The sequence below is a fragment of the Gallus gallus genome, chromosome 1 (genome assembly GCF_016699485.2).
Source record: "Gallus gallus isolate bGalGal1 chromosome 1, bGalGal1.mat.broiler.GRCg7b, whole genome shotgun sequence".
Lineage (NCBI taxonomy): Eukaryota > Metazoa > Chordata > Aves > Galliformes > Phasianidae > Gallus > Gallus gallus.
In genome coordinates, this window is record NC_052532.1 from 43,371,976 (window position 1) to 43,384,242 (window position 12,267).

At 39.7% G+C, this 12,267-nt stretch overlaps 1 protein-coding gene across 2 annotated transcripts in view; it reads right to left on the minus strand.

Annotated features, from left to right (window-relative positions):
• Positions 1-7,810: 7,810 nt before the first annotated feature.
• Positions 7,811-12,267, minus strand: part of POC1B (POC1 centriolar protein B) — a 43,817-nt gene continuing 39,360 nt past the window's right edge. For both annotated transcript variants that reach the window (NM_001006232.1, XM_046938360.1), the window contains 2 exon segments: positions 7,811-9,768; positions 10,997-11,179. In NM_001006232.1, the coding sequence (NP_001006232.1) occupies positions 9,664-9,768; positions 10,997-11,179 (288 nt within the window). In that variant the 3' untranslated portion in view covers positions 7,811-9,663.

Here is a 12,267-nt window from a genome sequence, read left to right on the forward strand (position 1 = left end):
TCTGGCAGAATTCACATCACCTTGAAAACTGCACTGTCACACATGGTTTCCTTTTTCCAGTCTTTCTACGGCTCCTGACCACCTCTGACAGGCTGACACTGGTGGCTGCACTAGCCTTTTGGACAATCTAATTTCTAATGTAATGGGTTTCCTGATTGAGAAAATATAATTAAAACTGAGAGATCTGGGAAAATGAGATACTCTAATGAGTTCTAAAATGCTGCTTACAGACAGATTCTGCAGCATGGTAACACCAAAACTAAATTAACTCCAGAGTTCAACTCACCAGATCTTCTCGATTTTGACCAAATGCTTCTTAGTCAGCTGCTTTTCAAGGCCAAGTTAATCCAAGTACACAGATACTGATGAAACTTATGGTCTGAAGGGAAAAAAAGAAAAAAGAAAAAAAGCAACAACTATAGGAGAGTTGAAAGAAAGAAGTGTTGAGCCTGGAGTACAAAGGCAGATAAAGCTGAATGCCTGTAACCTGAGCTCAGAGGTGGAAGAGAATTTGCTTCATCTATGAAGCCTAAGATCCTGGGCACACTTCTGCACAGGGTTCTGCTTGCAGATAACCCCACTGTAAAGAAAAACCCCAAACAACCACCCAGCGGGTGCAGGCTGAAGTGCAAGGAAGTATCCAATAAAAATGGGGCAGATAAAGCAGGAAGCAGCAGCAGAGCTAATACACAAGCAGCCGGCCACTGAGGTGGATTTCTAGAGTAAATCTGGTGCCCGAGGTCCCAGGAAACCACCTGTTGTCAACCATGATGACCAGCAACTGCAAGTGTCCAGAAGTCATATGAGAGGTAGATGCAGTCTCTGAATTAGAGACCAGGCTGGGAGAAGCAAGTGAAGGAGACAGAGCAGAAAGGCACTGCTGTTTCAGAGGGACTGCGATGCAATTAAGTGTTTAGAAAATAGGGAGGAGGAGAAGATACTGGCACCAGTTCTCCAGGAAATGCTCTGAAATGAAGCTCAACATGGCATGAAAACTGTTTCATTTCCAGGGCAGCTTAACCTTCATCAGGGAGGAAAGCTATTCTGGCTCTCCCATGTAACAAATCAAGATGTGCTGTGCAATGTCATCATTATTAAAAAAACCCCCACAAAACGAATGCTGAACAATTGGAAAAAGGCATGCAGGGCTGGTTTATATTTCTTCCAAGACCTTTTACCTCTCGTTTCAAAAGAGAGGGGAAAAAAAAACAAAACAAAACAAGGAATCAGAAAGAATCCCAGGTTTAGTCCCGAGCCGTCCCGGAGCCTGGAGAGCGGCCAGGCAGGCTGGCCGGAAGTCAGGCAGGACAGTGATGGAAACCTGCCTGGGCTGCAGCGGAAGTTCACCCAAACAGATGTGCTTCTGCGAAATATTTTGCTTACGACAAATCAGCATCCTCTGACAAAAACCTGTTCTGCTGGAAATCTCCCAGCACTGTTTATTATGGCATTGCTCTTCCTCCAGTGATAAATAAAACGAAAGTGGGTGTGCGATGGCTAATGCTAATGAGCCAAATTACATATATTTTTGTCAATGACTCTTTGTGTGGAATAAATCTTAAAAATCTGACCTCGGGCATTTCGGTCTGGTTTTGTTTTCACAGTGAGGGCCGAAGGCTCAGCTTTGTTATTCTACAACTTAAACAAACATAAATGGAATTGTGAGACACTGGGTGAGAATAGGGAGATCTTACTGCATCCATAATTTCTTCCACGCCAAACAGCATTTTTCAAATAGTGCAGATTGCTAGCTTTGTATTGTTCCCCATTCCTCCCAAATCCATTACACTGAATAACACGGCAATTCCCTCCCCAGTACTCAGGTTATGCAACAAGGGCATAACTCTCCCTTTGAAATGATTAACTTGATCATTCAGAGAAGTGAGAGAGAAGTGCGGGCAACACATACACAGCTTGGAATAGCTGAGTGGCTGAAAGCATTTTTCTTTCTAAAAGGGAAAAAAAAAAGACAAAATGAGTGATATTTCCTCTTTTATAGTTTTGAATGACACTGTAGATCTCTCTCGTTTTATCACCTCCTCAGAATGAGCATCCAGAAGGCTGCAGATAAGGTCTGTGTGCAAACCTGGCACTGAGCCCTACGTGTTCTTCATTTACCTGAGTTCCAGGGCCTGACCTGAGAGGCTCTATTTCAGAAAGCTGAGCAACGAATAGCAAAGTACACCTTTAAATGAATCTGAATGTCAGGTTTTCACGGCTACATTTGCTTTCCATCTACCTTCAGAAAAAAATCAGCCACTAGTTTCTTCTCAACCTTTCTTTCCCTTTCCCTCCATGATGTGAATATAGCGTACAAGATTGAGACATTTTCAGCGTGTAACTTCAAGCATGTGAGAAGTCCTGCTGATTTCAGCCAGAGACTTCCTATTGAGTCAGGACAGCACTGCTCCTGCGTGTGACTTTGGGCCGATGAGTCATTCCCCGGTCGCGGCCACGCCGCCAGTCCACCATTCTGCAGGATGTCCCACGGCCCCGGCCCTGGGAACCCACCCTGGCAGCATCCGGGCTCTGCTGGCTGCGGCCGCCTGACCACAGGCTGCTGAGTGCCGCGCCGCCGTCTGGGGGGAAACCCATGGGCACCGCAACCAGTGTGGTGTGCTTGGCGAGTCACAGCAAGGGGTGGTTTAAAACTACAAGAAGGGAGATTTAGGTTAAATGTTAAGAGGAAATTCTTTACTCGGAGGTTGGTGAGACATTTGAATAGGCTGCCCAGAAAAGCTGTGGGTGCCCCATCCCTGGAAGTGGCCAGGTTGGTTGGGGCCCTGGGCAGCCTGATCTGGTGGGAGGTGTCTCTATCCACAGCAGTGGGGTTAGAATAAGCGATCTCTAAAGTCTCTTCCAACCCAAACCATTCTGTGATTCTATCACAGATAGTATGGCTGCAGCGACATTGGCTTGTCCACATGGCAAAAGCTTCAGGCTTGGTGTCACTCACTTGCTTCAGCTCTTTGGGATCAGCACTGAGTGGCTGCCACAACTTCTCTAATGAAGCTCTTGCAGTCTCTCAATAATGTGGCTATTTATAGGTTGGGTCAATACCGAATAGATTGCAGAAGCTGCACAAAAGCTTGCAGTATTACAGCAGTGAAGTGGTACAGAGGCATTGGTGCAGCCTGAAACTCGGTATGGTTACATACCATTAAATATTATAACCTACTATGTTTTGCCTGATTACACTCACTTCTAAACTGGAAAGTTAATGGTATCTAACTTATTACATATAAAAATTTTCTCTTAGAAGTTAAGTTAGTCTTGTGAAGTACAGGAATTTTCAAGTCTTACAGACTAAGCCCTGCTTTTGCACCAGCATCAGATTTTAGGCACAGTGTCATTTTATTTGTAATCACCAGAATTAATGCAGTAATCAGTACAGAACCTGCTGACAGCCAGATACCAACACTGTCTCCTCTTTCCCTTTCAGGTTGCTCTTTGTAGGTTTCAGCAATATGTCCTGGGCTTTGTGCACCCAACATGTATCATACGGCAAAAATAATTATAAAAAGAATGATTAAAAAATGTTAGACAAGTGCTCTCATGAGGAAGAACTGCTGCCAGGAGCATTCTGTCCTTTTTGCCACCCAAGTGTATTGCATTTTAAATGTTTCATTTTGAGAGACTTGAACCATGAAGGCAGCATGAAGCAGCAGGGCCCTTTGTGCACGGCTCACCTGACTCTTAAAATAAATCAGACAGGATTTTATCACTTTGAGCTTCCCAGACTTCTGTCCTATGACACTTGTTCAGGAAGTCCCAACAAGCGGCAGCCAACATGCTGTGCTTCTGATGGTTAATCTTAGGATGGAGCTGACGTTCAATACTGATGCTGCAATAAGCACTGTAAGCTATCACTGTGGCCAGAAAAAGCTTCAAGTGAAATCCTGCCGCAGAGAGATCCTGCTACTTTCCCTTCTCTCTAGTGTTTTCTTTCTCTAAAAGGAGCAGGGGTTTCCTCTGGGGATTGGGAGGAGGAAAAAAAAAACTTGAGAGAGAGGTACTGTTTCATTGCAATACAAAGCACAAAAGGATGAAAAAGAAGCCTAATGGATGCCTTTTCTTCTTGTCTTCTGGCAATTGCTTTCTCTTCAGCAGCTTTGAAGAGAAGTTAGGCTCCTCTGTTTTATCCTGCTCTGCAGGGGCTCAAGCAGTACAGGGACTTAAAAATCTAACCACTACTCTGAGTCACGGAATCCTTTATTTAGATGGCCTTGAGAGCCCCAGCTTTTCTCCCCAGCACACTCCTGTCTCTCTCTGCAAGTGCATCATGTCTGCTGATGCCCATTTCCAGCTATGGGCATGTGAGAATTGTGTGATCCCACCACCAGCAGACCCAGTATCACCATTAATGCTGACACTCCTCTAGTAATCCTGGAGTAGGTGTTCCTGCCTGGTCTACACCATAGGTCTCAATCCAGTCAGCATCTCAAAAGATGCCTAGCAGATTTTGGCCTGGTATGAAAATCAACCAGGATCAAGACTTCCTAAAAACATGCACACTCCCTTTTACCAGCAGCTTTCCTTATTCACTAGAAATCTAACTGAACAGTCTTGATGTGGTTGGCTTTGGAGCAGAGGTGTGAGCCAGTGTTGTTTCACCACAGAAAAGAGCTTTGATTCTGAGGCTGCGGAGTACTCCAGGGTGAAGCTGAGTCAGCTGCTTCCTGGGCAGCCATCCATTTCACAGCCAGCATGCCTTAGGTGAGTGACTTTTCAAGGATGAGGTTGGGTTGGGCACATGACTCCAAACCAAAATCCTTGCTTCAGTGGACTCGTGAGTAGCCAAGCAATCCCGAGAGACCCATGATTAAATATCAAACAGTAGCTCTTCTGACCTGTTACGCCCAGATGTTTTTGTATTGTTTTCTTGTATGTGTGTCTTTTCATTTGTTTTATTCATTTTTGCTTTTTAAGACAGGGAAAATGATGGGGCAGGGTAAAGAGCTCAATCTGTTGTGTAACTCTGTGGCAGGAAATGCATTAATTACATTAAAGTAAGGATTTTTTTTCTGCTTTAAGTCCATTGACAACAACACTTGATGGACCTTGCCTTGAATGCCTCCAGAGATGGGGCATCCACAACCTCACTGGGCAACCTGTTCCAGTGTGTCACCACCCTCTGTGTGAAAACTTCCTCCTAATATCTAACCTAAACCTCCCCTGTCTCAGTTTAAAACCAACCCCCCTCGCCCTATCACAATTAACCCATATAAACATTTGTACCCTCTCCTGTTTATACACTCCCTTCAAGTACTGGAAGGCCGCAATGAGGTCTCCCCAGAACCTTCTCTTCTCCAAGCTAAACAAGCCCAGTTCCCTCAACCTTTACTCATAGGAGAGGTGCTCCAGCCCTCTGATCTTCTTAGTGGCCCTCCTCTGGACCTGCTCCAAGAGTTCCACACCGTTCTTGTGCCAGGGGCCCCAGTCCTGGATGCAGTACTCCAGATGGGGCCTCTCAAAAGCCGAGTAGAGGAGGACAATCACCTCCCTCTCCCTGCTGCCCACTCCTCTTTTAATGCAGCCCAGGATATAGTTGGCCTTCCGGGCTGCAAGTGCACACTGCTGGGCACACTACCTCATCTAGATCTGCTTTATCTCTTAGGAAATAAACACTTTGGAAGGGAGGACACATTTTGTCTTGTAAGATTCCCCACCAGTAAAATTCTTCAGCGCTGATGAGTGAATGAGGGCATTACTTTTGTGTTACTAAGATGTTTGAGTCCACATTCAATAATACATTGTAAATATGTTTTGTAACACAGGTACAAAATGCAGCTTACCACTCACTGACTAGTTTGGAAACTATATTTTTTCTGCTGGATTTAAAATTTATAGTAAAATTGGAGAGGAGTGCACTCAGCACATCCTGTTAGCCGAGTCAATTGAAATTGCACCTGTTCTTGGATGCAAGTCATAACAAACACAATCCATATACATTGTAAAGAAAAGGACTTGTCTGCACTTTTTCCAATTAACATCTGCCTTTTGGCAAGTTATTAACCTATTTTCTCACAAAGAAACGGCTTCAATTGTATTATGCATCCGAAGCGTGCAAAAGTCCCTGAGGGGGCACTCTGACAAAAACATACTGTTCCTGGATCCAATGTGAACATACATATTCATTAATTGTTTGGGGCAGAGAGTACAGAATTTCTGATTTTTACAAGTCTTACAGGGTAAACAGGTTACATAAAGCTACGTCCTTGGAAATGCATTCTGATCCCAGATACTCTCATTCAGTGTTTCTGTGCTGCAATACAGCAATTAAAATAACTCAGTAACCCTGTGAAAAGACTTCTAGGAAGAAAAAAACAAAACTGTTTACTTTAAAAATAGTACAGCACACTTAATTATTCAAATAAAGATGGCAATTTATATTTCTGGAATAAGTCATGCTACAGGGATCTACACAGGGAAATGGCTAGGAGAAATGCATCTACTACCATTTTTTCCACTCAAAAGATAAGTTTAATCAGAATATAAGCCTGTAGTTTAAGTTTCTCCTGATAACGATTATGAGAATGAAACAATGAATTGTTATCTTACATGCACAAAAGAAATAAACAAGATGGGGAGTTGTTCTGATACGTTCACCTCAAGGAACTGGTTTTCCAAAACACTGGGGCTATAGAAGACATGGCAGCAACAGCAAAAGGGAAACAGCGGAGATTTTTGGACAATGCAGTGATATGGACAAAATAAAATAAAAATAAATTTAAAAAATAATAATTAAAAAAGAGAGAAAGAGAGTGCAAGAAAACCCTGAATAGTGTTTGAGTTGTCAGGCTGGTCCATAAGGCACAACTGATTATTGGCATAGACTAATGTTCCAGCCCGGTTTTGCCCAGGCATTTGAAAACCTGTATGTTCATATCAGAAGTGCCTTCCAGACCCATGTTGCTGTATGAGCCATTTGGTGTCTGCCCCATGGCCACAGACCGGTACCTCTACATGTGCTTCAGAAGAGATGACACAGGGTTATCCAAATTAAAGAACTCATAAAAATAGTTCGATTGCTTCAGTATCATGCTGTACACAACGCTTGGGATAGAAACTCCATCAAAATGAATGACTAAACTTTGATGGGAATTACTTAAGACACAGCAGCAGTCAACAGCATTTCTTTCAATTCGCACAAAGCATTTTTGCTTTGATTGGAGATCTCTGCAGAATTATCTAAGATGACTTGCTAAGCTACTTCCTAACACTATGAAACTTTACGAACTTGCAGTTCTGTTCCCCTGGCAAATCTTCCAGGGGACTCAGGCAGGGCTATTTGTTCTGCCATGCTCTCTCTTTCACTCACAAACATCAGGGACCTACCACACTTTGAAGCGTGCCATTCAGACACAACTATTATTTTTTTGAATTGGTATTCAGCCACCTTTGCAATACTGAGAATACTTGCTTCTGAGAGTTTAAGCAGCCTCTTCATCCACTTTGAAAGGAAGTTTTTTATTCTGTAGCTGTCCTTGAAATTATATGGATCAAGAAAAAAGGCTAATAGCCCATGTCAAAGTTCCTTTAAAAAAAACATGTTAGCTGGTAGTGGTTGTATTTTAGGAGAGCACTCACAGCTTGAGGAAAATACCTTCATGCTTTTATCAAACTACCATCTCTAGTTATCCGGATATCCCAGGTGTCAGGCATTCTGAGCAATTCAGTATCAACAGACTACCTGATCGAATGAAAATAACATACACTAATCCGGAAATGTTACATTAATTCACTAGATTCACACACATGAGTATTAAATGCTTCCACTGTATATATACTGAAAAGGAAGAAGGCAGAGTTAGGGCAGAAGGGAAGACAGAAGCAGAGATTTTATTAAAATATAAAGTAAAAAAAAAAGATATATTTCCATATGTTGTTGATTAATAATCCTGAAAAGCTTAACAAAAAAAAAATCCTATTCATATAGAAATAAAAAAAATATGTAGTCCATTAAAAGAAAACAAGAAATAAGCCCAAGTTTTTAACAGCTGCATGGTTTTGTGCCTTGCAATGAAACAAAGAAAAGGCAAAGACCACAAGAATATTTCCAAATGCAAAACAACAAAGTACATCTGACCTAAAAGACAGTATTTACATAACTCTGCATTATATAGCATTATAAACAATTGCATAATCAAAGGTCAGGCTGTACACATTGGAACATATAAGACTATCCTTCCACTAAAAAATCAGTGCACAGGATGTTGCATAGAAATAGTCGTATCTGGAAAGCTTGTAAGTTGTTTCTTCACAATACACAGCACTATTTAAAGCTGAGCTGAAAGTAAGTAGGACTTGGCAAAATTCAGCGTTAACTAATTACTAACTGAGATGACTTCTGGCTATCCAAAGGTGTACTATAAGAGAAAATAAAAAGTTATAGAAGAACATTTGACTGCTCATTATGTTGGCTCGAACTGCAATGGTGTTCGCACGGTACTCCTATACTTAAGCTGAATTCTATTGATGTTAATGAGGCTCAGCTTGGGAAATGGGCTTTATCTATATACAGTCAGTTGCAGAATTGGATTAAGATGCTCCCCCCATTTCAAGTGTCCTATTTTTCAACCTACAAATTGTGAAGTTGCAGAAAGAGATGACTACCTACTTTTGATTGTGGATATACAAAAGGTGTTCTGCAAAAGAAGCAGCGATGTTCTCTACTGAAGAACAATACCTACAATTATGCCTTTCTAAAAATCGCATTTTTATTACAAATAAAACCAAAATTCATTATACATGGCAAACTGACTCACACAATGTCTTTACTGATTATGGCTTAATTCATAATGCATTAAATGATGAGGAGAATTCATAGCACAAGAAACGTGAGCACCTGTGGAAGTCCTTGGAGGATGGGGATCTTTTGTATTCGTGATAGAGACTTTGAATCACTGTGTGTTTGATTCAGATATATTCCTCAGAAATACGAAGCTAATTCTTATTTTACTAAAAACAAAAAATGAATTCTGATGGATGAGTAGAAGTGCAACATCGCACCTCTTGCATCTGAATTCACACAGATACAATCATTGTTTCAACATTTATATGACTTTATATTTGTAATTAAAAGTTATTACACTAAATCTTGCAATCATCACTAAAATATGTAGAAGATGAAGAGTAACTGTCACACGCTTTTGGTAAAATATCTGACAGTCCATAAGAGACAAAGAAAACTTCTGCACTTAAGCAGATAGGGGTATTTGGACCTTATTTAATTTGTGTGTTAGAGTAATGTTGCCTTACCACAATGAGCATTACTTTCACAGCTACCTGAGTTGAAAAATCTGCATAGTGCACTTCCACGGTAAGTGCTGTTTATCTAAAAACATGCATCTTGTTGTTTAATTTAAAGATCTTCTTAGGCTGAAATAAGAGTCCTGTAACTAAAAACATTCAGTGGGGTACTACTTTTGTACTTTTGGCTGATACTACTTTTGGTTGGGCTACACTTTACTAAATGTATAACCAGAGTATCTGCTTGCTACCAACGCTTAAAATGTCATACATTTTTTGCTTCAGTTTTTATTACATTGATGAGTAGAAAGGGATTTTTTTTCCACTTATAGTCAAATCCAGTGAAGCAACATTTATTATTTCCTTGTGAAAATACAAAACATACTAATCATTGCAGTTCATTTTCATCTCTTATTCTTCCTGTCTTCCTTGAGGTAAAATTTTTTGCTGATTTTCTAAGCATTCTTTCAATTTATCTTCAGTCAAAGTCAGCCGTTGTTCCAGGATTGAAATTGTCTGCATGAGGAGGACAGTAGCAATAGCTTCAGTTTGTTTTTATATCACTCACACAGTACTACAAAAGTGTGCAACACAGTAACATTAAAAAAAAATCATTTTAACTAAAAAAAAAAAAAAAAAAAAAAAGCCTGAAGATGGTTTTGCCCGAGCTATTCCACTGTCTAAAGTGTATTTAAGAATGATGGATTTGTATCTATGAAGACTGTCTAAAGGTTTAAAATTGTTTTCATGAAAAAAACTGTATGTGTGTACAATATTTATGTGCACATAAAAATAACTCAGAAATACTATGTGAAAGCTGCCTCCATATTGCAATATAAAAACAGCCATAAACAATGACCCCAAATGATGTCTTCCAAAAGCGTAATAGAAACTTCAAAGATATAAAAAAAAAATGAAGCATGAAAAAACAATATTAGAAGGCATTTCCCAAGAGATCATCTTCCTCAAGAAGCGTAGGTTGCTGGACACAGGCTGACAGTTTCTTCCCAGTCCAACTTACCTCACAAATAATTTTCAACTGATGCTTTGACTCCAAACTTTTCAAAACATATTTCTTCAGTTAAGATACATATTGCAGAAGAACGAAGAAAAAATCTTAACCACTCCTATTAATAATTAATGTTAATACATTCCAGACTATAGAATAGTGTTTTAAGACATACATTGTCTGAATTGGGATTGCTAAAAATAAGTATTGAGCTTTTGCAAACAAGCAACTCTAAGTTACTGACAGAGACTAACATTTGTGCTGTTTCACTGACACTTGGAATTATTCCACTGCGTAGATTCCTACCTAAGCCAATATCTTGAGCACTGAGTTTGAAGAAGGATTTAACGGTACGTTGCCAATTTACTTTGTTCATCCCCTACTAATGCATGACTGTTCAAGCTGGAATTTGACAATGTCAACACAACAACTGGCCTCTGGCAAACCCACATTAGATCTCACTATCAAAAAATAGTGACTTTTTTTCTTCTACAGTTAAAAACACAATAATAATCTATATGATTATGTAGCAGGAAGCTTTCACTTTATGACACACAACACATGCAATCAGTATTTGCTGAAAGGCAAGAAACAAAACAGTCATTTGGCTATATTACCATTCAAAATAACCCTACAGACTTTAACACTCTGATTTATGAGCACAGTCCCTGTTTTCTCACCATTAATAAAATTATTATTTTCCACTGCAGGTGCTATCTGTTCTTGCATACTTACTAGAGTCAAAACATCCAGCTGTTCCACAATATTCTCCAGAGCATTACCCAGGGATGGGGAGAGGCCTATTTCCTTGTCCACATTATGCATAGCTGATTCGCTCTCATTCTCAGACTTCCTCTTTGAACTTGTTGCCAAGACCGAAGCAGAGGGATACTGCAAATCTTCATTGCTGACATCATCCTAGAATACAGAAACACCATTTGAATATTCAGTTGCCCTTGTCTTCGTTTAATTGGAATAATACAAGAAAATTGGCAGAAAGATCTATTTTTATATTTTTAAAAATCTTTACACATGTACACACAATGGTCTTCAGATTTGCTTCTTGTACCAGGTCCAATTCAGAACACTTCAATTCCTTCTGACCTAAGAGGTAGTTTCATCTGTGATAGATGTGGCAATAATCACACATGATGTACTGAGAAATCTCGGCAGTCTTTATGAATGATTTCAACACGATCAATTTTCAGATACTTGATTGAAGAACTAAATGCATTGCTACGAGAGCTTGAATTAAAGTTCAAATACTATTGCTGCCCTGAGTTTAATTCAAAAAGATAGCTCTAGCTCACAAAGGAATTCATTCAAAGCAGTCATATGGATGAGAACTCCATACGTGACTAGATGATCACAAGGGTTCCACTCAACTTCATAGTATGAAACTTATCTTTGGTATGAGTTTTCTGCCTTTCATAATAATAACAAAAAAGTAGTTTTTAGATGTTTATTTAGTTGCATTACTATTTTGAGAACCAATTTCTTCAGGAAACAGGAAAAGAAAACAGACAAGATCCACACTATGTCACGAGAAAAATAACTTTGTTGTATAAATATTGCTTCAGGGTAAGAGAAAGAGCATGATCTTCCCAATCACTTCTGCTTTTCTCTGTGTCTTGAAGTTTTAAAGGCCCTTTTGAGTCAGGGTAGGTTAAATCATCACTAATGCCTTAGAGGATCCCTCATAAAAACTTTTCCTGATTTATTAATCCTTCTGCAATTTTTCCGAACTTCTACCTTCAGATAGTATAAAAAAAAAAAAAAAAAATTGAAAGAAACAGTCAAATTTTATTATCTCTAATTATATTTGCGATATCTGCAACCATTATAAAATGAGTAGTTCCAGTTTAGCAGTTTCTCTGAAATACCTTGAGTGCTGATGAAAGTATCCATTCACTGAGCAAAAAAAGGAAATTTCAACCTTATCTGATGTATTTAAAATACACAGTATCTACAACCCACTCAAAATATTTATGTTGTAAAGCTGAACA